The 27,949-nt window shown below is 39.3% G+C and overlaps 2 protein-coding genes across 2 annotated transcripts in view; one reads left to right on the forward strand and one right to left on the reverse strand.

The window, feature by feature from the left end:
* Positions 1 to 22,670, reverse strand: part of dytn (dystrotelin) — a 34,273-nt gene extending 11,603 nt beyond the window's left edge. Inside the window, exons 1-10 of the mRNA XM_051706262.1 lie at positions 22,652 to 22,670; positions 17,537 to 17,611; positions 17,030 to 17,231; positions 16,860 to 16,945; positions 15,091 to 15,191; positions 14,910 to 14,981; positions 14,529 to 14,692; positions 14,199 to 14,310; positions 6,717 to 6,850; positions 6,439 to 6,580 (exon numbers count right to left, since the gene is read on the reverse strand). Coding sequence (XP_051562222.1) covers positions 6,439 to 6,580; positions 6,717 to 6,850; positions 14,199 to 14,310; positions 14,529 to 14,692; positions 14,910 to 14,981; positions 15,091 to 15,191; positions 16,860 to 16,945; positions 17,030 to 17,231; positions 17,537 to 17,611; positions 22,652 to 22,670 — 1,107 coding nt within the window. The remainder of the gene's footprint in view (positions 1 to 6,438; positions 6,581 to 6,716; positions 6,851 to 14,198; positions 14,311 to 14,528; positions 14,693 to 14,909; positions 14,982 to 15,090; positions 15,192 to 16,859; positions 16,946 to 17,029; positions 17,232 to 17,536; positions 17,612 to 22,651) is intronic.
* An 804-nt stretch (positions 22,671 to 23,474) lies between these two features.
* On the forward strand, positions 23,475 to 27,948 carry LOC127445854 (caspase-8-like). Its single transcript, XM_051706293.1, has 6 exons — positions 23,475 to 23,593; positions 24,992 to 25,310; positions 25,406 to 25,443; positions 25,529 to 25,634; positions 25,881 to 26,379; positions 26,600 to 27,948. The coding sequence occupies exons 2-6, from the start codon at positions 24,998 to 25,000 to the stop codon at positions 26,733 to 26,735; spliced, it is 1,092 nt and encodes a 363-aa protein (XP_051562253.1). The 5' UTR covers positions 23,475 to 23,593; positions 24,992 to 24,997; the 3' UTR covers positions 26,736 to 27,948.
* Position 27,949: the final 1 nt, after the last annotated feature.

A 27,949-nucleotide genomic window follows, 5' to 3' on the forward strand; every position in this document is an offset into this window, starting at 1 on the left:
ACAGAATCATTAAAGAATGGAAAGCTTCTGACAACCATGACACAAGCCAGGATCAGTCTGATTCTTAAAAAGGATTAAGATCCAAGCAATTGTAAGAGTTACCGTCCAATTTCCCTGATCTAGCTAGATGTAAAAAATATTGTCCAAAATCTTCAGGTGGGGTTTATTCGGGGCCGCAGCTCTTCTGATAACATTATGCATTTCGTCAATATTATGTGGTTAGTGGTGAACGATCAGACTCCGGTTGTTGCCATCTCACTTGACGCCGAAAAGAGTTTGATATGGTAGAATGGGATTATCTTTTTAAGATTTTGGAAATATACGGGTTTGGGAATACTTTTATTGGATGGATTAAGTTACTTTATAGACACCCGGTAGCGGCGGTACAAAAAATGGATTTATTTCAGATTATTTTACTCTGGATAGGGGCACCCGGCAGGGTTGCCCTCTTTCCCCATTATTGTTCTGTCTTGCCCTGGAACCATTTGCAGCTGTGATAAGAAAGGAAGATGATTTTCCAGGGGTGGTGGTGGGAGGTATGGCGCATAAGCCTTTGCTTTACACAGATGATATTTTATTATTCATCTCCGACCCCACTAGATCTATGCCTTGCCTCCAAAGAATTATTAATTCCTTTTCTAAATTCTCAGGATACAGAGTCAATTGGTCTAAATCCAAAGCTTTGTCTCTGACAGCATACTGCCCAGTACAGGACACTAATTATTTGGGCATTTTATTCCCAGCAAATTTGTGTGATTTAGTTCAAGTTAATTTTGACCCCTTAATAAAAAGGTTTTCGAGCGATGTGGGCAGGTGGATTTCATTACATTTATCTATGATTGGGAATGTTAATGTTATTAAAATGAATTGTATTCCAAAATTCAACTACCTGCTACAATCTCTCCCTGTAGATGTCCCCCTCTCTTATTTCAAGTAATTTGATAGCATAGCGAAGTCCTTCATTTGGAATGGTAAGCGTCCCAGATTACATTTCAATAAGTTACATAGGCCGATTGACAAAGGTGGGCTAGGCCTACCCAAGATTTTGTTTTATTATTATGCATTCGGTCTCATTTGGCTCATTGGTCACTTCCACCTGTGAGAGCCCCTCCCTGGTTTTGTATTGAACAGGAAGTTATTGCCCCTATTTTGCCATTGCAAAGCCTTTCTATTAAACTAACCGGAGAAGTTAAGTTACACTCTGTTATCTCACATTTGCATGCGGTATGGACAAAAGTGTCCATAGTGTTTAATTTGCTTTCATTTAAACATTTATTTAAATGTTGCCTCGAGCATATGGCTGAACACAAAATTCTGTATTAATAAGTCCCCTTTCTGCTGGTCAGAGTGGATTGTGAGGGATTTTAATAAGCTCGGTGACCTATATGAGAGTGGAGTGTTGAGATCCTTTGAAAATATGGTTCAACATTTTAGGATTCCCAGATCTCAGTTCTTTAGGTATTTACAGCTGTGCCACCTGCACTGTACTGTTTTTGGGAGTAGCATACACCACCCTAAAGTGGCAGATACTCTGGAAGTGGTGATTACTGCTTTTGGAAAAGGTCATGAGGCATTAGTGTATTACTCCCTGTTAATTCAGAGTCTGGGGGACGGATCTTCAACTTCTCTTAAGAGATAATGGGAGAAAGATTTAAACTTGGTATTGGAGGGAGGATTCTAAAAAACGTCAAGTCTACATCTAAAGATGCAAGAGTGCATCTGATGCAATTTCAGATTTTACATCGAGTCTATTGGACCCCCTCTAGACTGTCTAGGCTTGGTCTTAAAGACACACCCACCTGCTGGTGATGCGAATCAGAAGACGGGGACACAACCCATGTTTTTTGGGGATGTTTTAAGATCCAAAAATTTTGGTTGAGGGTTCAGAGCTTTATGTGTGACGTATTGAACACTCAACTTTCATTTTGCCCCAGACTCTGTATCTTTCTGGTCATTAATATGGGGATAGTCATTTAAAAAGTTGGTTCCTAGCCGAAGTTATGGTCGGCAGACAAATCATCCTCAGGGGATGGATGTCAGCTGGGGCACCCTTGTTTCGGGAGTGGTGCGGGGAGATGGGCGGGGTGGTGGCATACGAGGAGGTGATTTTTAGAAGGCTGGGAAAATGGGATTTATTTGATAGGAAGTGGGGTGGATATTTGGCTTTTTTGGAGGGTTCTCGGGGAGGGGCAGTGGAGAGGGATTTGTAGTTTAGACATGTATGTGCATTCTCGTTGTTTTTTGAAAGTATACTTTTTTTATTTTTTTTTATTTTTTATTTGTTTATGTTCTAATGGTTGGTGAGCACTGTTGTGCGTGTTTGTGTCAGGTGGGGGGGGGGGGTGTTCGGGGGGAGGAGTTTAATGTATATAATTGATTCCGTATTTTATGTTGTGTTTGTTTGTCTTATGAATGGATTCAATAAAATTGTTAATAACAAAATGAGGCCAAAGCCAATAGGAGTGCAGTCTTTAAGGAAAGCACCTGCAACTCAACAGATTCCAATGGCTTGAACAGGGAGTTTGTGAGTGTCTGGAGCACCACATTGAAGTCCCAAGACAGCACCATATCAGGGCGAGGGGGGGTTCAAACACTTGTTCTATGTGCTTCATTCAGGGGCCACACGTGTAGGTTCCACAGCTCCAGCTGGGGATGCCTAATCGTGCCTTGCGCTTGAGAGAGGAGGTCTCTCCTCAGCGATATTTCCCATGAAGGCCCATCTATTATTTCTATCATCTCCGGAATCCAGGACTGATTGGGCCATTTCAGCACAATTAACAGAACTGTTTCCTTGTCCTTTCTGACTTTGCTGACTACAGCCATTTGGGTCAACGCATCCATGCCCAGGGGGCTCCGCAGAGGTGAATAGGTCGACTTCCGCTTTCCATGTTGTCCGAACAAATCAGAATGTGGTGATTCACAATGTGGGAATGAAAAGCCTTTAAAGCTAGAAAGACAGCCATTAGTTCTAGGTGGTTGATGTGCCACACCCGGTTGGCACCTGTCCAGGTGCCAAAAGTCGGGCGTCCATCGCACACTGCGCCCTAACCTGTGTTGGATGCATCTGTGGTCACCAGTTTCCTTCTGAAAATCTGACCCAGCATAACACCCTGTTGGTAGATGGCCGGCGTTGTCCATGGTGCTAGAGTAGCCAGGCAGCGGCGAATTACCAAAATGCGCATGCGCCTGTGGCTCCAGATGCACTGTGGTACATGTCTCATGGTATGACGGCAGATGCTGCCACCATAAAAGACACGCACATTGTTCATTTTCAATGGGGCGAGCGCAGCATCGATACATTTCGTGAACGTGCGGGGAGCCCAATCTGACACGCCCATGAGGGCTTGCCACGCATTCACGCAGCGGGAGAGCGGGCTTATTGATTCGCTCGCTATAGGAGATAGAGCGCCGCTCACCATAGGGAAGTGGTTGATAATAATGTGTGGGTTGTATGATGCACGAAGAGGAAATGTCCCTTTTTCTGAGAACGTGTGAGCATCCCGTGTTTGTACAACGGGCGCTTTTCTCTCTTTTGTGAGAAAATTCTTTATTTGAGCAGTACAAACAGAAGCAACATTTTGAAAAATGTCTAAAGAGGGGAGAAGCACTGTGTGCCTTAAATTAAGCCTTCTTCGGCTCTGAGCCGTGAATAACGGCAAGCTCTGGGCTCCTCTTCATGGGGCTGGGCATGTCAGGACCATTTCTGCTGCTTGGCCGGGGTTTTTCTGTCGATGCATGGTTTGTGCTCAGATGGCGGGTTCTTACGCTTGGGCCATGGTTTGTGTGGCTTCACAGATGGCTCAGTAGTAGCTTTTGGCTGCGTTGGGGCAGTGAGGGATGGATTCTTTGCCGGGCACTGACCAGAAGTAGATCGGGAGCGTGCCGGGAAAGGGGAAGTGATATTTCTCTTTGGCAGAAATTGTTTCATTGCTTGGGACTGCTTTTGCACCACGATGAAACACTCTAAAAAAGCCTTCACAGTGTTGCCAAAAAGACCATCGGGCGACACTGGTGTGTCGACGAGGGCGGCATTCTCTGTGTCACGCATCTCTGTGAGAGTAAGCCAAATATGCCGGTCCAGAACCACCAGGTTGCTCATTGCTTTATTAATAGCCTGAGCGGTAGCTTTCGTGGCTCGTAGCACCAAATCTGTAGCAGTGCAGAGCTCTTTGAACAGCTCTGGATGGGGGCCTTGCTCATCCATTTGTTTGAGGAGATTGGCTTGAAAAAACCTGGAGCAATGACATGCTGTGGAGTGCTGAACCAGCTTGGCCTGCTGCTGTATAAGCTCTCCTATCCAGTTCAGATGTCAGCTGACATGGCTTGGAGAGGTGGGCGGGGTGGGATTTCCATCCAATAGCGGTATTCGGGCAGTACAATACAGGTGATGAGTTGTCCTGTTCGCGGCTTGCCGAGAAGTTCCGTCCACTGTAAGTGTATCTCGATGGTGAAGCAGAGAGGGTTCCAAGACGAAGACGATGTTTGCAGTCTTGAAGGAAGCAAATTCTGAAGAAATGGTGATTGAGCACCCGCTTATATAGGCCAACTGCACGTCTAAAGGGGTGGGGCTCAAACACCATTGCCAATCAGAGGATTGGTATGATTATATAAGGGTTTCAACCAGGTCACCTAAGAAGGAATCCCTATAATGCTTACAGCAAGGTCAAGTGAACTGAATCGAAAGGGCACTGCATTGTCAGTCAGTGCGCGAGGATTACTACTACACTATTGCTGAGAATTAGAGTTAAACTAAATGCTTGAGCATTACTGCCGATCACAGCTGAGAGTCACAACAGATGGAGTAATCATACACGCTCAGGGCGCCATCCTGATACCCATGTTTCAGAAGTAGATGTAAACTTTCAACACGGCAGAGGATAGAACGCTTTCTGTGTCAGTGTCAAAATAAGAGTTCCCCAAGAAATATACAAGAACTGGCACCCTCCATGTTTTATCTCCGACAACAAAACACTTGAACATGTGTGAAATACTCATAGGATCATTTCTATAGCTTGTATGGCAGCATCACTCCACAATCAGAATGGAAAACTACCACACTACAGCTGAGGAATAAAGTTAAGCTAACAGCTGCAGCATTACCGTTAATCATTGCAACAGACGCAGGTAATCACACATTCAGTCGCTCTTTCTCTCATACACACACATCCTTGTTTCACCAATAACTTGTTAGAAACAGCCGAAGGTCTTGTGACTATTTCTAAAGGGTGGTTTTCGAATTAGTAACAGAGGCTTGGGCACACTTTTGAACTAGCAACAGCAGATCCTGAATATGTGGTGTAAGAAATTAGTTCCACACAGTCCTTAGTTGTTCCCTGCTTATTTATTTACTTGTATGTTAGACTGTTGTATAAAAGGCACTATCACACTCAGAATCATGCTGCATTAGTAAAAATGTTAATTCTTGATATAAAAAATGACGTCATTACTTAAATAATACTGTAAATATACATTCTTGATATTAAAAATGGAATTTCAACTAGTAAAGGCCATAATATTTTATATCTGTAACTGCAATTTTTTACTAGTACAATTTCACAATGATCTGTCATTCACTCCTGTTCAAAATGCAATTAGAGATATGTATAATTAATTTTGTACTAGTTTGATTTCCAAATATATATAACAGCTACGTACTTCTTTCTAATAAAAGTAATTTTTGATATCACAAATTATATTGTTACTAGTACAAATATCCATTCCTGATGTCAACAATTGAATTACAACTAGTAAAAAGGCTAGATATTAATATGAATATACAACTAGATATTAATATTTAATATCTGGAATTTTGTTTTCAGTAGTGGCAATGTTAATTTCAGATATGGTTTTCAGATATCAATAAAATTAAGAGTAATATGTGAATATGTGATATGTGAATTAACATTGCCACAAGTGAAAACTTAATTACAGAAATAAAAAATGAGCATTTTTACTAGTTGTAATTTAATTGAATGGGCATTTGCACTAGTATATATACACCTATAATAATAATAATATATACTATATATATTATATATATATATATATATATATATATATATATATATATATATATATATATATTAATTAAAAGTTACAATTAAATTAATTAAAGATAAACAGGAGTAAATTACAGCTCATTGTGAAAATGTAGTTGCAGATATCAATTTCAAATAATGACATAATTTGTTATATCAAGAAATAGCTATTTTAATAGTGAAAACCTAATTACTGATATCAAAACTTAGCATTTTCACTAACAGTATTTCCATTGCTGTTATCAAGAATTAGCATTTTTAACTTCTGAAAAACTGAATTATAGAATTTTATAATTCAGATCCTGCACATGATTATAAGCTCATTCGGCTTGCAATAGAAACCATCAAAGGACATGCATGTATTATTCTGTTCAGATATACTGTAATGCAAGTAAATCACCTGAGCCATCTCGGTCTCTTCTGTCTGCAGACCTTTAGACTCTACTGTAACCACAGCAGGGGCATCAGAAGGACCTGTTTCAGACCTTGGAGCTTCCCTTGTGTCAGGAGCTTCTACTGACTGTAGCACTGGAGAAGGTGCACTGCATATGCACATACATATTAATTATCTGTATGCTGTCATACATGTATGCTTGCTCACTTGCTTCATAAAAGTAATATTTGTTCTCTGTTTATTATATACAACACACAGAAAAACAAATGCATATACGTCTGTACCTATACTGCAACTCTGCCCTGGATGTTGCTCTCAGGGCTCTCTTCCTCTCTGTCTCTCTCCGGGTGTGATATAGAGGCAGCAAAGCACGTCGAGCACTGGAGGCCAGTGATGCAACTGACTCTTTCCAGGAAGGCTAAACAAATCATAACACACACTCTATAATGCAAAAGTGGCAAAAAAAAGAAGGTGAACCCTTTGGAATTAGCTGGTTTTCTGTATTAATTGGTCATAAAATGTGATCTCATCTTCATCAATGTCACAAGTATAGACAAACACAATGTGCTTAAGCTAACAATATACAAGCAATTATAATATTTCATATTTTTATTGATCACATCCCATTAAATTCACAGTGCTATGGAAAAAGTATGTTAAACCCATGGAATTAATAACTGGCCGATCCTCCTTTGGCAGCAATAACCTCAACCAAGTGTTTCTGGTAGCTGCGGATTAGACCTGCACAATGTTCAGAAGGAATTTTGGACCATTCTTTCTTACAGAACTGCTTCAGCTCAGCCATATTCTTAGGATGTCTGGTGTGAACGGCTCTCTAGGTTATTCCACAGCATCTCTGTTGGGTTAAGGTTTGGGCTCTGACTGGGCCACTCCAAAAGGTTAATTTTCATTTTTTGAAGCCATTCTGTAGTGGATTTACTTCAATGTTTAGGGTCATTGTCCTGCTGCATCACCTAACTTCTACTGAGCTTCAGCTGGTGCACAGCCATCCTTAAATTATTCTGTAGAATATCTTGATAAACCCTAACCACTGGGATGATGTTTTCATGTTGGTATGCAGTGCCCTTTTTACAGCATACGTAGTGCTGCATGTTCTTCTCAAACAATTCAACCTTAGTTTCATCAGTCCACAAAACATTTTCCCAGTAGCGCTGTGGAGCAGCAATGTTTTTGTTGGAAAGCAGCGGTTTCCTTCGTGGTGTCCTGCCATAGACACCATGCATTTTTAATGTTTTTTGTATAGTAGACTCATGAACAGAGATGATAACCAGTTCCAATGATTCGTTCAAGTCTTCAGCTGTCACTCTAGGGTTCTTTTTTACCTCATAGATCATTCTGCACTGTGCCCTTTGAGTCATCTTGGCTGGACAGCCACTTCTATGGAGAGTAGCCACAGTACTAAATCATCTCCATTTATAGACAATTTGTCTAACTGTGGAAAGAGTAAATATCTAAGCTCTTTGTGATAACTTTGTAACATTTTCCAGTTTAATGCAAAGCAACGATTCTTGACCGTAGGTCCTCTGAGATCTCTTTTTTTGTGAGGCATGATCTACATCAGCAGAAGCTACTTGTAAATAGCAAACTCAAAATGTTTGAGTGCTTTAATAAATCAAAGTAGCTCTTACCCACACCTCCAATCTCATTTAATTAACTGTATGCTAGGTTTGCCAACTCCTGACTCTAATTGGCTTTTGCTGACGTCATTAGCCTAGGGGTTCAGATACTTTTTCCAACCTACACTGTGAATGTTTGAATGATGTATTTAATATGTACAAGAACAATACAATAATTTGTGTGTTATTAGTTAAAACAGATTGTGTTTGTTCATTATTGTAACTTAGATGAAGTTCAAACCAGACAAATTTATATGTAAATGCAGGTAATTACAAAGGGTTCACATACTTTTTCTTGCCAATGTATATTTAATATTAGAGTATTATATACAGTGGCCCCAAAAAGGATTTGAACACTCCAACCACACTAAAAATGTATGAATATCCTTGCTTTATGTAACAAAATATCAAACCAAGTGGCATTTATTTTTAAGAAATATGCCACAAACACACTTTTCAAGCCAAACATTTCACAGAAAGAAGTTTGTTATGTTCCAAATTATTTATATATAACTTTAGATATATTGACAAAAAGTATTTGAATACTTTATGGCCGTCAGAGTAAAGGTGCGGTCACATTAGACTGCTCCATTTGTATCTAATCATACACATGAAATGTGGGAGAGTGGGAATGCAAGCACATAAAAAAAAAACACTAAAGTTATGTGAACTCCAACCTAAGAATTTCCATAACAACAAGACAAAAGAGGATCTAAATGTCACAGATTGACCTCTTGGCTCAATATAAAGAATACAAACTTCAAAGCTGAACGGTTTGCGTTAGGGAGGACAATATATATTGGCACCATATCGGTTATCAGCTGATATTGTTGGCCTGTTTTTTTAATTTATCAGTTAATATTGGATATTTACCAATATTGCTGACTTCAGACATCCACTAAAAAATTACCTTAAAGCTGAAGTATGTAACTTTTTCGGTGTTGAAATATTTTCTTCTTACCCAGCTTAATATGAAGTGACAACTATAAGTAAGCCATTCATAGATTCATTTTCTCTAAAACTGCAAATACTGTGTCTGTGTGGAACTATAAAAATTCCTGTGTTTGTTTTTGGGAGACCCGCCCCAACAATGTTACTCAACCAGTGGTATGAGTTGGTAGCGGGGCTATCTGACTGTTTGAACAACACCTTATTCAGAAAGCTGTTAAAAAACATTGTTTATTTTTGCAAGTCTATTCGTTGGTGCTAGTGTTGCGGGAAGTACATACTTCATCTTAAAAATAATATTCCAGGTTCAATAGAAGTTAAGATCAATCAACAGCATTTGTGGCATAATGTTGATTACCTTAGAAATTAATTTTGACTTGCCCCTCCTTTTCTTTAAAAAAAAACAAAAGGGGGCCTGGGAAGCTTAGCAAGTAAAGACGCTGACTACCATACCTAGAGTCACAAGTTCAAATCCAGGGCGTGCTGAGTGAATCCAGTCAGGCTTCCTAGGCAACCAATTGGCCCTGTTGCTAGGGTGGGTAGAGTCACGTTCTCGCTAATGTGGTTCTTGCTCTCGGTGGGACGCGTGGTGAGCTGTGCGTGGATGCCGCGGAGAATAGCATGAAGCCTCCACACGCGCTAGGTCTCCGCGGTAACGCACAAACAAGCCACGTGATAAGATGCGCGGATTGACTGTCTCAGACGCGGAGGCAACTGAGATTCGTCCTCTGCCACCAGGAGGACCTAGTGCGCATTGGGAATTGGGCATGCCAAATTGGGGAGAAAAGGGGAGGAAAAAAAAAAAAACATCTCAAAGTGAGGCACTTACAATAAGGTTACCAGATTTCTGAAGTTAAAAACGGGGACATTTCTAGTTTAGTGGTAAATATGTAATTTAAATTTCACATGCTACTTATCTATGATTTAAAAAAGGGGGACAATTTGGATGTTATGTATTTTGACCATGGTGAATGTAGTAATGTGATGAACTATGGTATATCATACTCTGTTGAATATGTCTCAATGAAATTCTGATACGCATGTAAAGTTGATAGTTTTTAATTGTCTTCTGTTACGAGTTCATTCTTTTCTACACTGTATACAGTAGATGACACTGTGGCATAAAAGTGAACTAAACAAACATTTGTAAACAATGATTGAATATAGGAACTATTGCAGCTGACTCCACAGCACAGGGACACCTGCCCTTGGTCACACTCTTTACATCACTCTTCTCACTCTCTTCAAAAATTCCTTCTCTAATCCTCTTTTCCTTCACCTTTACCTGGCACTTTCCTAAAAGTAAGACGGTAGGCTACTAATTTTCTTACTGGCAAACTGGCAGAGGATTTTCAAAAGAAATTAGTTTACTTTACCATTTCCCTCAGCATTACAACAGAAATCATATGAAACACTTACACTATGTATTATATCAGGGCCTGAAATTCATTTCTGAAGGGGGGATTGCCCCACTTAGATGCCTCATATTGTTGGGGATTTTTCCACTTTGTAGTCATGACACAAAGATATTCAATATTGTATAATAATAATAATTATTATTATTACACTATTTCACATAACTGTTTCTATCAGTTATCTCATATGGACCTGTTTTTCTTAATTATACCTTTTATTTTGATCAACTCAAAATTTGCATTATGATGCTTCTTTTCAGTCACTTGTTTCCCAGCAAGGCGCAAAATCTATGCTGTAATGTGCTGACTTACATTTATTGTTGTTCTTTGCAGATACTTTATTATACATAAAAATAGATCCGCATCCCCGCGACTTTTTCAATACAGTTTCTATTATCTGAAATAAATGTTATGTTTCAATGTATTTCACCCTAATCAGCCTCACATATCTATAGGTGAAAAGCACTTATAGTTCCCCTTCTGTCATTCACTTGACGCTGTATCGATGTAGTGACACTAGGGGTCGCTCTTGAGAGCCCCGAACACCTCTATTCTTTTGAGAAAAGGCCAATGAGAATTGGCGAGTGGAATTTGCATGCCACTCCCCCCGGACATAAGGGTATAAAAGGAGAAGGAATGCCCATTCTCATTCAGATTTTTTCTTCGGAGCCAAGCGGTTGTACTAGCAGTGAACTGAATACTATTGCTGTTCCATTCACCTCTTAAGAAGCGTATGCTGTTGGATATATGGCGCATTTCCAGCGGCTTTCTCTCTTTCTGCACGATGAGTGTAGATTTCGCCCCTGGGCACTTCAACAGCACTAAAACAGTGTATATTCCTGCTAAAGAGTATATTTTCTCTATTAGAGCACACATATTGACGTTGAACGTCTTTTTAAAGATGCGTCTTTCCGTCTTTGTGTGATTCCTGGATGCGGTCTTTATCTTTCCGCCTCCGACGGCCACGGGCGCTGCCTCACGTATCTGGGCAGCGATCACACTGAGGCAGCGTTTGTGGATGGTTCATGTTCTCATTGCGAAAATATGACCATGGCAACGTTGTGGTCGCGGCTTTCCTTCTTCCGAAGCGGGAAAGCCACTCTAGCCCCCCCCGCGCTGCACCTTCTACCCATGGATGTGAGGCCGGCCTGGCTGGCGCTGGAGGCAATTTGGGGAGTTCAATGGGCGCGGTCTCGCCAGATAATTCCCCGCGGACCTCCCGTTCCCCAGCACGCTCATTTACTCCCATCTGGTTCCGAATTAATTCAGGCAGAGGACAGCGGTTCCACTGAAACATTTTCAGAGGCTCCTGGGGCATATGGCTTCCTCGGCGGTGGTCACGCCGCTTGGATTAATGCATATGAGACCACTTCAGCACTGGCTTCAGACACGAGTCCCGAGGTGGGCATGGTGCCGCAGCACACATCGCATAGCTATCACATCACTCTGCCGCCACTTATTCAGCCCTTGGACAGACCTCATGTTTTTGCGGGCAGGAGTTCCCCTACAGCAGGTGTCCAGATGCATCGTGGTCACCACAGACGCCTCCAAGTTGGGCTGGGGTGCCGTTTGCAACGGGCACGCAGCCGCTGGTTCCTGGACAGGACTGCAACTGGGTTGGCACATCAACTGCCTAGAGTTGCTGGTTGTATTGCTCGCCCTGCGGAGGCTATTGCCGTTGATCCGGGGCAAGCATGTGTTGGTCAGGTCGGACAACACAGCGACTGTAGCATACATAAATTGCCAAGGCGGCGTACGCTCTCTTCGCATGTCGCAACTCGTCCTTTGGAGTCAGCGGTGGCTGAGGTCACTGCGAGACATTTACATCCCAGGCAGCCTCAATGCTACAGCAGATGAGCTGTCGTGGCAGGCGACACTCAGTGGAGAGTGGAGACTCCACCCCCAGGTGGTCCAGCTGATTTGGAGTCGATTCGGCAAAGCACAGGTAGACCTGTTCGCTTCCCGGGAATCCTCCCACTGCCCGCTCTGGTAGCCCCTGATGGGAGCCCCCCTCGGGACAGATGCACTGGCACACAGCTGGCCCCTGGGGACCTGCGTCTCCCTTGGGCAGGGCCCTCTCTGCCCCCGGCCACCGTGTTTGTAGAGCTCCTCCCCTTCGAGGCAGGACCTACCACTGCGCCCCTTCCATGTGCGGCTGGTGAGCCCACGTGTCATATTGCCATATGTTGACCTCCCCTTTGGGCAGGATGTGGTCTCCGCGGGGTCTTTTCCCCCTGAAAGAATAGGAATGGAAAAGAACACCTTCCCCGATGCGTATAATAGCGTTAGATGGCCCCAGCCGGATCTAATACTCTGTGGAGAGAAAACATAGTGAGAAAAGGCCGCGGCTGGCACGGCCTGCTCCCATGCTAGTTACGTCGCTTCCCCCCCTCAGGGATGTGGGGAACTACATGATGTCTTTTTGGGGTGTTGGGGGAGGTTACGTGCAGACTGATGCACCTGCTATTACGCACGCAGCAGCTTGCTTGCACCTGCATCAGCAGTTCACGTAACAAGGTTCACCTGTTATGGCGTTTTTCTATAGGGACCCCTAGTGTCACTACATCGACACAACGTTGAGTGAGTGACAGAAGGGGAACGTCTTGGTTACTGTCGTAACCTCCGTTTCCTGATGGAGGAAACGAGACGTTGTGTCCCTCTTGCCACAAAGCTGTACTAGCCGCTGAAATGGCCGGACCTTGTCTCGGCTCTTCAGCAGCACAAAACCTGAATGAGAGTGGGCATTCCTTCTCCTTTTATACCCGTATGTCCGGGGGAGTGGCATGCAAATTCCACTCGCCAATTCTCATTGGCCTTTTCTCAAAAGAATAGAGGTGTTTGGGGCTCTCAAGAGCGACCCCTAGTGTCACTACATCGACACAACGTCTCGTTCCTTCCATCAGGGAACGGAGGTTACGACAGTAACTAAGATATTGCTCTCTTTCGATCCCTCAAACACACACACATTCTGCTGCGTGTCGTGACCACATTACCACTTCGGGTGTGCATTATTTTTCAACGGGCCAGAGTCAATTATTCCTTACGTATTTTCAATTAGCGAACTGTTTTAAACACACAGTAAAATACTCACTGTTTCAAAAGTATGGCCACAAGATGTAAACAATATGCTTGTTAACATGATTTTAGTGTGATAAAGTCGATTACTAACCTTTTCTGTGTAAAGTTACAGCCAATTTTACCACTTCATGCGGAGACAATGTAACGCCATAACGGAAACCTTAAAATGACTATAAAAACTATGATTTAAACAACTTTACAGCTCAAATAATACATGAGTTTTAACATAAGAATTAATGTAAGTGCTTTTATAAAATTATAAGCTTCACATTTCTGCCTTTTAACTCTCCAGAAATTGGCCCCATTCACTTCTATTGTAAGTTCCTCACTGTAAACTCTATTTTAATTTTTTTTTTAAAGAAAAGGACGGACGAGCCGAAATAATTTTTTGTGGTAATCAATAATATGCCACAAATGCTGTCGATTGAGCTAAACTTGTATTAAACCCGGAATATTCCTTTAAGACCAGTTGACTCAAATTAATAAATAAATAAAAAGGTTAGTTCTGAGAAAAGGTCTCACATAATTTGTTTGCAGTTGCCTCTAGGCTTGATATTTTATACTGTAAACTTTATACTATATTGACATTCAGATATTTTGATGTGTGACTTAAGCGTCCGAATGGTTTTAGGGGTCACTATGTTTATTTATGTATGTAAAACATAATTTGATTCCTGGAGAGCATTACCTGAGTGCAGTACTCCAGTACATGATGAGAGGGTTTGTGTTTCCTGCTGCGTCTCTCAGTCAGAAAGCAGTTTTGGCACAGGTGTACATTCAGACACTTGAGACAGCGATACCTGTGGAGGTCATTCCAGGTCTTACCAATATCATCTTCCCAGGCACAAGAATACATATCAACACCAATGCAAATGATACAAATGACAAACACTCTACTATAAATCATGTACAGTACCTGCTCATGTACAATGAGTCATGTAACAGTAATACCCTTAAATAAAAACTACAAACAAGGATCTAAGGCAATGCTGGAAAACACAAAAACACTCTCACGTACCTGAGACCAGTGATAGGAAATTCTTTACAGGTATGGCAGCGGACTCTGTGCTGTACAGCCTCACTCACTGAAAGTCTGTAGAGAGTGGAGAGCCATAACAGCAGATGGGGTTCTGATTGTAGCCAGCTGATAAAATGTTCCTCACTCACACTTCCACTCATTACCTGAAAAAAAAATAAAAATAATAAAAAAAATAAATCCCCTAATTCTTTTATTTATTTATTTATTTTTGGGCAAAATTTGTATTTCTTTTAATCAACCTGAATACGTAAAGTTACACCAACAAAAGGAAATTTTATGGGTTAGATTAAGTAGAAATTCGATCTTTGAGGTAACAATTGCAGGTCACCACTCTTTTTGGAAAATGTATTATAGGCCTACCCCACTGAAGCAGGATGACACTGCAGTTTCAGCAGAACCAAAAACATGGTTTTCCTGAACCACTGCTGGAACCTTAAACACCAGATAATTGTGTGTTAGACATTTGCTAGTATATGTAAGATGTCACCAATTAATTTTTCTTGTGATTACCTTTTCCTGGGTCTCACAATGGTTTTCTCACCTGGCTGAGGTCTTCCACCAGGACTCTGAGTCCACTTCGGCTGATGGTGCCCCAGTCACTATCCTGATTGCCACTGTAGCTTTCAGCCAGTCGAAACAGAGCTGGGGAGACACAAGCACAAAAAAAAAAAAATAAACTATTGACATTTATTTTATTTTTATTACACAAAATGAAGTTATTTATTTATTATAAAATACATTTTAAAACATTACATATATTGTTCAAAATCAAAACAAAAGTATTGGACACTTTCTGGTTGTCAAACTTTGAGGAACATCATGTGCAGAATTAATATGATGAATTACACATTTCATTACTCTGTTAAAATCAGGGACTAAAACAGAAAAGGAATGAAATTTTTTGCATAACGTAAATGAAAATGGGAACCAGGGCCGTAGCTAGTGGGGTGAAAGGTGGTAACGATTCTATGGGCCCAAAGGTCCAGGGGGCCCCACAACAAATATGAAACTGTATTTTTTTAATAGGTATGGGCCCCAGAGCAATATATTGTCAGGGAGCCCAGAATTTCTTGCTACTGCCCTGATGGGAACAAAGTCCCTTTTAATTGTTCCGGAGTGAAAACTTTATTTTTAAATGCTGGTAACCGGTTAATACCTGGATAATTTTGTTCCAATAATTTATTTTCATGAAACCAAAGGCCAAAGGTTTATCACAATACATATTCGGAATGATGCTGCATTCCATTCAAATCGGAAAGTCGGATTTTCCAACTTTCTACTACGAAAAGTGCAATGGAACGCCCCTTGATGTCGGAAATTCCAACTTGGAAGCTTGTGAGCCGTGCGGAAATTTTCAACTCCAATTTCGCCAAGATGCAGGTGCGTGACATCACACAAACGTGTCAGCACCCAGGGAGATATACAAATTAAGTGATTTACATTCACTTTTATAAACTAATATTGATAAATGAGTTCAAGTTTCCTCATGACATGATATTAAAGCTTGTTTAACAAAGGCCTGCTATCGCTGCAGCACTGTTTATCAGTTGGGTTGCTAGGAGACATCTCTGGTAACAGTCGAACCCCTGCTAAGCTAACTGGAGCATTGCAGTTTTGTTTCCTTAAACGTCATCTTCTGAATATCGGGCAATGGAATGCATTTATGGTTGGGATTGGACAAATCAAGTAGGAATGTCCCACATCCGACTTGAATGGAACACAGCATTAAACCACTTCCTGTTGCCCAGAAAATGGGGCTTCACTCTTTTGAAATATATGAATATTTATAAATAGATGTATATTTTAAATAATTTGGGGGATAAATTTAATTTTAAGAGTACATTTATTAAAAGATGTTATTTTATATAGGCTACTGTAAACTATGCTTGCTATGAGTTCTATGCTGATAAATCTCCCACATGAAGAAAGAAAAAAAAAGCTTACATTTTTGCTTATTTTAGTTGAGGCAAGTCCCTTGTTTTGAGCTTGTTTTTCCAGACCAGTTTGCTTCTTTCTCTTGTGAGATCTGGCAACACTGCAACTGGTATATCACCCACACTTAGCACAGAGTACTGTTATTTTAAAAAGAACATTATTAATCATTCTTTTATTTCATTCTAACCGTTTACCAATTGGAAAGGAGGCTGCGGATGAGTAAGTATGACTTATGTGTCCAAAAGTGTCCAAATACTTTTTGGGGCCACTGTAATTAATTGCAATAATAAGGAAGAGTCTTTTATGTCAGAATAAGAGATTAGTACTGTGTTTGTGTGTGCTTATTGGGAACACAAAAGTGTATGTGAAACAAACCCCTCTGTTTAGCTGAGAGAGTGTCTCCAGAAAGGGCGATCAGCGCAGCTTCTACTGACCTGAGCAGGATAACACCTGTCTGGTTTCTGAGAGAAAGCAAATATCTTCAATTCTACACAACTACAGAGATACATGACTGTAATAATGTTGAATCAATAGACATCTCTCACCTGTCAAACAGCTTAAAGAGTAATCTAGTGGTTTGATCTGTGGCTTCAGGTACCGCCTGAACAGGAAGTTCCTGTGAAATGCTCTGAAATAGCTGTTCTAGACTTTGGTGTACATCCTCATGAGAAAGCCTAATCATTGGGTCCCCAGTACTGCCTAGAGTGTTTAAAATGGGCCGTAGATCCCGCAGTGACACCAGGTGCACTGAAATGCATTAAATTTGAATGAGATATACAGTAGATTAAATGTGAGTAATTTTCAAAAGCCTTAGTTATGAGATCGGCTATTAAAAAGCCATTAATAAAATAATTATGTAATTAGAAACATCTGCTTTTTTTTTATTTTACTAGAAATAATAGAATTCAATACTTATAGAAAGAAGAAACAATAAAGAATAGAAACAATAGCTTTGCTTTCTGCCACAGCTGTGTCAGACAATAGATCTTCACCGAGTTGTATTTAACATACATTCATACATATTACACAGAGACATAATCACTGAGACTCACTCTGACACAGTTTTTGTAAGGAGCGAAGTTTTAGTGCAGCACGATACACTGCTGGACGAACCTCATTCAGACCTTCTATGGGAGAAAAACATGACATGACACAATGAACAGGCCACAACAGAGGAAACGAACTACTACCCCAATTCCGAAAAAGTTGGGACAGTATGAAAAATGCTAATAAAAACAAAAAGGAGTGATTTGTAAATTATATACACCCTTTGCTATATTGAAAGCACTACAACTAAACATTATATGATGTTTTACCTTGTGAATTTCATTGTTTGTTTTATTTTTTTTATGTACAGTAATTTCAAGTCAGATGATTGCAACACACTCCAAAAAAGTTTGGGACAGTCAAGTGCTTACCACTCTGAAACATCACCATTTCTTCTAATAACACTTATTACGCATTTGGGCACTGAAGACACAAGTTTGTTAAGTTTAGAAAGTGGAATTTTCCCCTATTCATCTATTGTAAAGGTCTTCAGCTGCACAGTTGTATGGGGTTTTCATTGCCGTCTAATGCGCTTCATAATGCACCACACATTCTCAATTGGAAACAGGTCAGGACTGCAGGCAGGCCAATCTAGCACCCACACTCTCTGATTACACAGCCATGCACTTGTAATCCGGGCAGTATGTGGTTTGAAGTGGAAAATGCAGGGACATCCCTGGAAAAGATGTGCTAGATGGCAGTATATGTTGCTCCATAATTTGTAAATATCTGTCTGCATTAATGGTGCCCTCACAGATGTGCTAGTTACCCATGCCATGGACACTGACACACCCCTGGCCAATACACACACTGGCTTTTTGACCTGATGCTGATAAAAGCTTGGATGGTCTTTTTCCCCTTTGGCCCGGAGAACACGACGGCTGTGTTTTTCAAAAACTATTTGAAATGTGGACTCATCAGACCAAAAAAACACGGTTTCACTGTTCTAATTTCCATCTAAGATGAGACCGAGCCCAGAGAAGTCGACAGCGCTTCTGGACAGTGTTGATGTAGGGCTTCTGCTTTGCATATTAAAGTCTTAACTTGCATCTGTGGATGCAGCAGCGAATGGTGTTGACTAACAAAGGTTTACTAAAGTAATCCCAAGCCCATGTTCATAATATACATTACAGATGAATGATGTTTTTTAAGACAGCGATGTCTGAGGGATCAGAGATCATGTGCATTCAGAAGTGGTTTTCGTCTTGCCCTTTACACACCGAGATTTGACCAGATTCCTTGAATCTTATAACTTTATTGTGCACTGTAGAGGGTGAAATGCCCAAAATCCTTCCAATTTGTCTTTGGGGAACATTGTTCTCAAAGTGCTGGATTATTTGCTGAAGCATCTGTTGGCAAATTGACAAGTCTTGAATGATCCTTGCTCTTGAAGGACTAGGCTGTTTTTGTAGCCTCCCTATATGACACGATTGCCTCACCTGTTTAACATTGCCTTGTTATTTTAACTTGTCAAATTGTTTTTAGTTTTAAATTGCCCCTGTCTCAACTTTTTTGGAGCATGTTGCAATCATCTGATTTGAAATTACTGTACATTTTCAAAAAAACTATGAAATTCACAAGGTAAAACATCATATAATGTTTAGTTGTAGTGCTTTCAATATAGCAACTGGTGAATATAATTTACAAATCACTCCTTTTTGTTTTTATTAGCATTTTTCATACTGTCCCAACTTTTTATGAACTGGGGTTGTAATTGCATGTACTGCAAATCACAAAACTGGCCAGATTTTTCACAAAGTGGACAAGATCGCCTATATAAGATTGCTCTGGCTCATGTAAATAAACATGTAAGCAGTCCCAGTTGTGAACAGTGGGAAAACAAAGAGTCTAATTTTTGATTGATACCCATTATAAAATTGCAAATTTCGAAGTATTGTTACAATAAATTAAACAAAGTAAAATTAAAAATTAATGTGTAGTTTTTCTTGGTTTATCGTTCCCTTTTTCAACACAATTGCTTGTTAGAAAAAATATTAAATTATGTTTCTTTATATTTTGCAATTTTCTATTGGATCCTATTAACAAATGAGCAAAATGTTACTCTGTAGTGTTACAATTGTGACCAAAAATAAATCTAATACTTTCACTAACTTTTAAAATTATTAAAAAAAAAAAAAAAAAAAAAAAGGCATACAGTTTGTGTCATTTGGCTATCCAAGGAGTAAAACACATGTGGCCACTTAAAGGGATAGTTCACCCAAAAATGAAAATTATCTCATCATTTACACACCTTCGTGCCATCCAAGTTGTGTATGACTTTCTTTCTTTAGCAGAACACAAACAAAGATTTTTAGAAGAATATCTCAGCTCTGTAGGTCCATACAATGCAAGTGAATGGTGATCAAACATTTGTATCTCCAAAAATCACATAAAGGAAACATAAAAGTAATCCATATGTCTCCAGTGGTTAAATCTATATATTCAAAGGCGATATGATAGGTGTGGGTAGAAAAGTTCAAAATTTAAGTTAGTTTTTTTTTTTTACTCTAAATCTCCACTTTCAGTTTTAAATCTGATAGCAACATGTTGTGCCTGTTTAGTTTCATTTCCACATCGGAAAGTGAAAGTGGAGATTTAGAGTAAAAAAAGGACTTAAATTTTGATCTGTTTCTCACCCACACCTATCATATCACTTCTGAAGATATGGTTTTAACCACTGGAGTCTCATGCATTACTTTTATGTTTCCTTTATGTGATTTTTGGAGCTACAAAGGTCTGATTACCATTTACATGCATTTTAAGGACCTACAGATCTAAAATATTCTTCTAAAAACCTTTGTTTGTGTTCTGCTGAAGAAAAAAGTCATAAGCATTTGGGATGGCGTGAGGGTGAGCAAATAATTACAGAATTTTAATTTTTGGGTGAACTATCCCTTTAACTAGGCAACATTTTGGTACTAATGGTGGTTCACGTCACATCGGAATTACCGTAATTACATGATTACGACTTGTAAAAAGCATTCAGGTTTTACAGAACTCGTAATTACAAGTTCTAAACTCATAATTCTATTTATTTTTTAACTCGAAATTCTATGAAAGCTCCGACTTGACATACGTGACGTCATGTAAAAAGAAGAACCAATATGGCAGCGGCCTCAATCTCTGCAGCTCTACTGTTGGAGAAGGCGTAACAGTCAATTAGCATGTTTCGACATTAATCCTGCATTCCAAATGGGATAAATCACCCTCCAAAGAGCACTTAAAAGGGAGAACAATCATTTTAGTCATGCTGTAAAATCGCTTCAGACAGAATTTCCAATTAAAATTACTTAAAATGTGAGTTCTGTATGACCCTTATTTTTTAAGCCCCACACCTTTTAGTTTTCCAAAGCTCTCACAGTGGATGGTAACCCTAAAGTCACCGTTTGCGGATGCCATCAGAGATCTAAGATAACAACCTCCGTGTTTTTACCATAAGAGAGAGTGTAGCATGTTACAACAGTACGTCACCATACAAATGAATGGGGAGAGCCATAAACCCACACCTTCCTGTCTCAAAATTGTCCGTGTCTTCTCTTATAAAACAGCAATTTTATCATAGTAAACTTTTACTACGGATAGGTGGTTAAGTCATTAAGTGATGAGCTGTTTTCTCACATACATATTTTATTTAGCACACTGAAGCATTTCTTCCATAGACATCCATTCAAAAAGAATGGCCTCTGATCTCATCGTCAGTGTAGCGTCGTTACACCAGGTTCACACATCCTCCGTGAGCGGGGCGTGAGCGGCGCGTTTTAGTTTCAGCGCCCATACTAAGAGATTACACCTTTCCCACTGCAAGCGTGAGTTGTGAGGTGATGCGCCCCAGAAGCGTCCCAGACGCGGAAGAGAGCGGAAAGTTTCGGCTTTGAGCCTATTTTTGCCGTGCGACTCACGCTGAGCTCAATGGCTCTGGGTGCAGTACAACACTAAAATAATCAGGAGATTAAAGAAAAGACACAAAGGCAAAACAAAATTCTTCAAACTGAACCTATAGTACACTTCAATTTATATGTCTGCATGCAAGTAAACTCAATAAAATAAATTAATAAAGGAAAGAATTAATAAACTGCTGGACTTTTTGCAATTCTGTGTATATAGGTGTACAGTATAGACACAACATTAACCAATCACAACCAAGTGTGCTGATAATGATGAAGTGCGCGTGACTGCCCGCTGTTGTCCTTGAAGCAGTAATAACCTCAGCTTATTATGACCTTATTAAAGAATACATTTGGCGTAGGATCCCATAGATAACTTTATTTTCTGTGCAGAGGCGCTGCTGTTTCTGACAGAAGAGACGCGGCCAATGTGAATGTCCAACGCTACTGCCCCGCTCACGCATTGCTCACGCCTTACTCACGTCACGCTCATGGAGGATGTGTGAACCCGTCATTACATATCATTTTGCTCAACTTAAAGGCGCCCTGTTGGTAGAGGAGTTCTGCCTCAAGAGTTCAAAGTAGTGAAGTAAGTGGAGTAATTACATAATCTTGGTACAACAAACTCTTCAAGTTCTGACTAGACTCAACATATGCTTTAAAATAACCATAATTATCCACGGCTCTCAAAACATTTCAAACTTTATAGCCGTGAAGGCACTAATAGGCCACATAGCTTTTCAGGTTAGTCTACTCAGGTTCTTCCATCAATGGATAAAGACTCAACAAAATAACTAAAATGCTTCTATTTGTGATATTTGCGTCATCCTGAAATCCATAATCATTAACAGATAGGTGAGGAAGAACAATATCACCTCGCTATAATCATTTGTTCTCAAGTTTCTGGCATTTTTAATGCTGCGTTAGTACATAACATAACAATTGTTTACGCTTAACCGGAAGTTCCACCCACATCGCCCGCAAAGCATCATGGCACTCAGGACTATTGTGGCACATAACTGAATTAATGTGTTAAAACTATTTTGCTGTTATAAACAACAACACTCTTTTGTTGCTATGAGTGTTGCCATAGCAATTAATAACTTCCGAGATCCCATGGTAAACAGCTTTGAGTAGAATCTCTGAGTTTCCAATCTCATAATTCCGACACGACGTGAACGCACCATGAATGGGTTATTGCAAGCTGTGAACAAAACTGGACATGCACAAACTTACCAATACTATCCAGATCCATAACAGTCAGCTGTTTAGTAAAACACTGCTTTAAGGAGGGGAAAAGGTCATTCAAATGAAAGTGTCATATATTAAATACATTCATTTTAACATTCATTTTTTTAAGTTGCAAAAAACATTAAAAAAAATTCAAACCCTTTCAGAGCTGAACAATATTTAATTCTAGACATGAACCCAAATACACAAAAATCACATACACTGTAAAAATGTTTAGTTTGAGTTTACAGTAAATTCCTGGCTACTAGTTGCATTACTTTCACAGTATATTTTACAGTAGTATTTCTACAATTTATTACAATTAAAAGACAACTGTATACTGTGACTTCAGTGAACAGGACCAATAAATTACTGTAATGTAGCAGGGCTGGGTTGTAGAATCACAATGACCATCTGTATTTTTTTTTTATTTTATTTTTTTTATCTACAGTGTTTGTTAATTGTCACCATCGTTGAGTTTTGTATGCTGAGTGTTGTTATCTTGCGTGCCTGACTGACAACTCATGATAAAAATTTAAGGAGCGATAAAACCAACCATATTATAGCCTAGCTTTGCAAACATCTCTTCCTCATTGACTAATTTCTCCATACATTACAGTACAATAAATGTTGTTCTTAAACACAATTGCACCAACTGGGAGAAATTTAATTTGAAGTAAATAAGATAAGGTCCCATCCAAAGGGAATACTAAATGCCATAATGGTGACTTCAAACGAAACACAATGTTCCCATAATGCAGTGCGATATTCAAATGTATTTTTCACAGTAATTTGTTGTGTTGTGCCAGAAAATGACCTAGCCTGCATTCACATGGAGAGGCAGGCCCAACAAAAGGACTTGGCAACCTTGAATATCTGGCAACCCTACGCACTATTAATTCGCGTTCAAAAGTTCCAGCGAGGGAAACTCATCTGAGTACCACAAAGGTGAGAAACTGTTAATGTATCATCCATCTATCATACTGCAACATGCTATTTTAAATGCAAGCTAGACAGGTCGACGTCGTCAAACCATGTGTAGAATTTAAGTTGTGCTAAAATTACTCCAGCCAGTTTCAGTATATGTTTTACTGTAATAAAAAGAAAATGAAAGCAAATTAAGAAATTGGTCTGTTAACCCTGATTCTTTTATCTGATTCTTTTTAAGATTTAGGAGCATTTAATATGACCAGCGATTTCGTGGCAAATTAAATGACCAAAAAATCGTTAGGTCGACTTAAAATATCATCGTTAAAGAAACAGTTACTTACCTAAACTGTGTTACGCGATTTCCCTTCTGTTAACATAGAGCCCCTGCGAGACAGGACTCTTAAACACGCATACACAAGCTGGCACCTACCTGGTGTGTATTACTTAATGTTAATAATGTATGAAGAGAGCTTTTATTTCACGTAGTTCACGTAAGCACTATAGGTTGTTATTATTAGGTTATTGACCCTTAGTATACACCTCATAAAGGTCACAGACATAACAGGGTGGACCATAAGTCATTGGACACACAAAAAACCTCCATACTCAGTGTTAAAATCACATATTTACCACAAACAGCACACAGCAGTATGTAACATCTATAAATGGTCTTTATTCTTTTTACCAAGCCTGTAGAGTGCAACAATGTCTGGGTTCCGGAAGTATTTTCTTATACATTTTTTCAGTAGACTTTTCGTCAAATCCTTGATAAAAGATTTCTAAGTCATCAACCACACTAACCAACCCCCGAGGTGAATCACAACATTACAAACTTTGATTTGAAGCAAAAAAGTATTTGAAAATCAGACAAATAGACAAAGGTACAAGACTGTGTACTTACCGTCTTTCACGAGGGCACGAACTATAATCCCATAAAACATTGCGAATGATGTAATTGAATAAATATATATATATATATATATATATAATAAATATATACTGTATGTGTAGTTTGAGGGTGTATGGAGATGTCTTGAGGGCGTCATGGACTGTTCTCTGATTGGTTAAGCTCTCTGTGCTGGACAATGGGTAATGTAGTTGTTCACCAGGAATTCCGCTATTAAATACGATTTTTTTAACAATGAAGTTGAAATAACACAGACTGATGGCTTCAACACAAGCAAATACCATTGATGAACAACCTCAGAGCTCATGGTAGGTCGTTTTTTTAAAAACGTTTTATAAGTTATTGTTGAAAATCAATTCTTCTATGGAAAAATTAACTTCTGGAACCACAGTTGCACTCTGTTGAGATTGTAATCGCTTTAAATTAAACAAATACCTTACATTAAGCACCAAATGGTAGGAATTACCTTAGCAGGACAACTAAAATCGCTATACTCTTCTCTCCTTCAGTGAACTATGGGCACAAAACAGGATTTCTGTGAAAGAATTCTCAAAAATAAAGTCTTCCTTGTGGAGACTTTATGTGAAGAGGCAGAACTCATCATGCAGCATGTGCAGCAGGTTAAACTTCTTACTCAGCGCGAGTACAGGAACCTCAAAGATGTCCGTAAGAGAGAGAAGATGATAATTGACCTACTTGACAAACTCATGAGCAAGGGAGATGAAACCTGTTGCAAATTCATTGACCTTTTAAAACAGGACAGTATATTGGAGACTCTTCCTATGTTGGAGAATCATGCCATTTTTGCTTCTTCAGCCATGGCACAGGGTAAGTCCACCGAGCTAACCACTCACCAGCTGGTATGATGCCACTGTCTGTTGTCTTGAGGTGACATTTCTTAAAAATGTACTTTTGTTTTACAGACACCAGCCTGAAATATCCATTGCAGGATAGCCCAGAGGTGACTTTCTTATTTTGAAGATTCCTCCAAATGCTAGTCAAGTATATTCCATCACACTGATTTGTCTACCTTTCTTTTATTTCAGCTCAGGCAATACAAAATTACGCAAATTCCTCGTGGTACCTGTGTAATATTCAACAATGTACATTTTACATCCTTGAAGGAAAGGATGGGATCAGATGAGGACCAAAGTTAGTTTTTATTTTTTATTTTTTTCAAACATTTTTGTAATTGGTATTTAGGTAGATAGTGTAAGGTACTTTCAAATTTCAATTTTGTGAAATGTCAAGTGAACTGCATTTTCAAGAATTGAGCTTGATGTGAAAATTCGATTTGCATGTCAATCTTAGACATTGGGCATGGAATTCATTAATAATAATTAATCTTGTTTTATAAAATGCAATTACTCAGATTGTTTCTTTCACCCTGTGCCTCAGAATCTCTCGAAAAAGTTTTCAGCTGGCTGGCATTTAAGGTGGTGGTGCACAGAGATAAAATGGCTGCTGAAATGAGGGATCTCCTGAAGGACCTAGGCAAGACAGTAGATGGAGACTGCTTTATATGTTGCGTCCTCAGCCATGGAAGCAAGGACGGAGTCTATGGAACTGATGGTGTTGTTGTTTCTGTTGATGAAATACGTGAACCATTCAATGGCATAAACTGCCAGAGGCTAGCTGGCAAGCCCAAGGTGTTTTTCATACAGGCATGTCGTGGGAATAATAATCAAACGCATGTGAATGTCCAGGCAGATGATCCAGAAGGAGAAGAATCAGAGATTGAAGTGGATACTGATGGTTTTGAAATCTCAATCCCAGCCGACTCTGATTTCCTTATTGCCAGGTCAAGCACTGATGGTCACTGCTCATACAGACAGTCAGAAAAAGGCTCCTGGTTTATTCAGTCACTCTGCCAACAGCTAGAGAATCATTGTCCACAGTAAGTTTGTAACACTTTTCCCTAGTTTTTCATGCTGTATTTTTCTCTTTATTATAAAATAGAGTATACCAAGTAGAAAAAAACACAAATGTATGGTCAAAATGAACAGACACATGGCAAAAGTATGTGTGCCAAATGGCTGTCATTCACGAAAAGGATTTTTTTTTTAATTATTATTTTTATAGTGCTTTTCACAATGTTTATTTTTTTATGTTCCCAGGGGTACAGACATTCAGACAATCCTGCTTTGTGTGAATGATGAGGTCAGCCGTCAGGGATCTTTTTGCAAACAGATGCCTGTACAGGAAGTCGCCATGAGGAAGAAACTGATTCTTCCTTTGCCCGGTGCAGAGTGAAGTACTGAAACCTTCTAGTGTGCCTGTGATGTCATAAAGGATTGATATGTAATTTGGCTAGATGAAATATTTTTTGTATTGTAAGGCTGGCACCAGGATGTCTACAACCAAAAGGCGCCATTTCCGGTAAAAGTCAAAGAACGGAACTGGCTATCCATTTTCGGGAGGTTTATGTAATTTAATTATGGCCGGCGTAAGTCTCCAAAGATCGAAAGGACAATGAATAGAAGAGGATTTAGAGTAATCAATAACCTAAAAATTTTAAATTAAAAGAATGATAAGAAATTAATTAGAACTTAAATATAAATTAGAGGTCAACTTAAAATTGGAGTCAGATAAAATGAATAACGGAATAAAATGTGTGAATTAACAATAATTGCTTAACTTCAGCGCTCAGAAAAGACAGAACAACGCAGAGACCTTCAAGGGCAATTTATTGAAGTTCCACTCCGGAACGGATAGAAAATTATCCCTTTTTACAGTATCTTTTCTTATATTTTTGTAGATTCATTATGAGGGAATCTCAGGAAAAGTGTAAACTCTTATATGCAAAACATTTGTGTTCTTAAATGTAGTCTTTTTTATTTTTACAAATCAGGACCAAAACTGTTTACATAAAGGGAATCATGAGACCATTTGAGACAAATTTGTTTTTAATTTTTTTAAATAAATTTTATAATGACTAAGTGGTATTTTGTTTTGATGTCTTTTATTTTTAAGTTTAGTTCCTGTACCAGTCATGTGATTTCCTGTTTCCTCATGTGTTCCTGGTCACGTGATATCCTGTTCCCCTCCATGTTCATGTGTCTTGTTTTCATTGTTTTGTTATCTCATTATCAGTCTTATGTCATTGGTTCATTGTCTTATTTTTAGTTCAGCCTTGTGATTGGTTGTCTTGTTTACTTGTTACCCATGCCTGTGTATCTAAACCCTCATGATTGCCATTGTCTCTTGTCAGGTATTGTTTATGTAACGTTGTTTAGCAGTCAAGTCAAGTTTAGTTCATGTTTTCTGTTCACGGTTTCTGGATTTCACGTTGATGTAAATAAACACTGCACATGGCAATAAACTTATGCTGAACAAAAACAAAGATTTTTAGAAGAATATTTCAGCTCTGTAGGTCCACACAATGCAAGTGAATGGTGACCAGATCCTTCAAGCTCCAAATCACATAAAGGCAGCACAAAAGTAATCCAACAACTCCAGTTGTTAAA

This window comes from Myxocyprinus asiaticus, chromosome 9 (genome assembly GCF_019703515.2).
Source record: "Myxocyprinus asiaticus isolate MX2 ecotype Aquarium Trade chromosome 9, UBuf_Myxa_2, whole genome shotgun sequence".
NCBI lineage: Eukaryota > Metazoa > Chordata > Actinopteri > Cypriniformes > Catostomidae > Myxocyprinus > Myxocyprinus asiaticus.

Coding starts and splice junctions, on each gene's coding strand:
- LOC127445854 (XM_051706293.1), top strand. CDS start 24,998: ATGGGCACAAAACAGGATTTCTGTGAAAGAATTCTCAAAAATAAAGTC. Junction 25,635..25,880: donor GGGATCAGATGAGGACCAAA/GTTAGTTTTTAT, acceptor CCTGTGCCTCAG/AATCTCTCGAAAAAGTTTTC. Junction 26,380..26,599: donor CTAGAGAATCATTGTCCACA/GTAAGTTTGTAA, acceptor TTATGTTCCCAG/GGGTACAGACATTCAGACAA.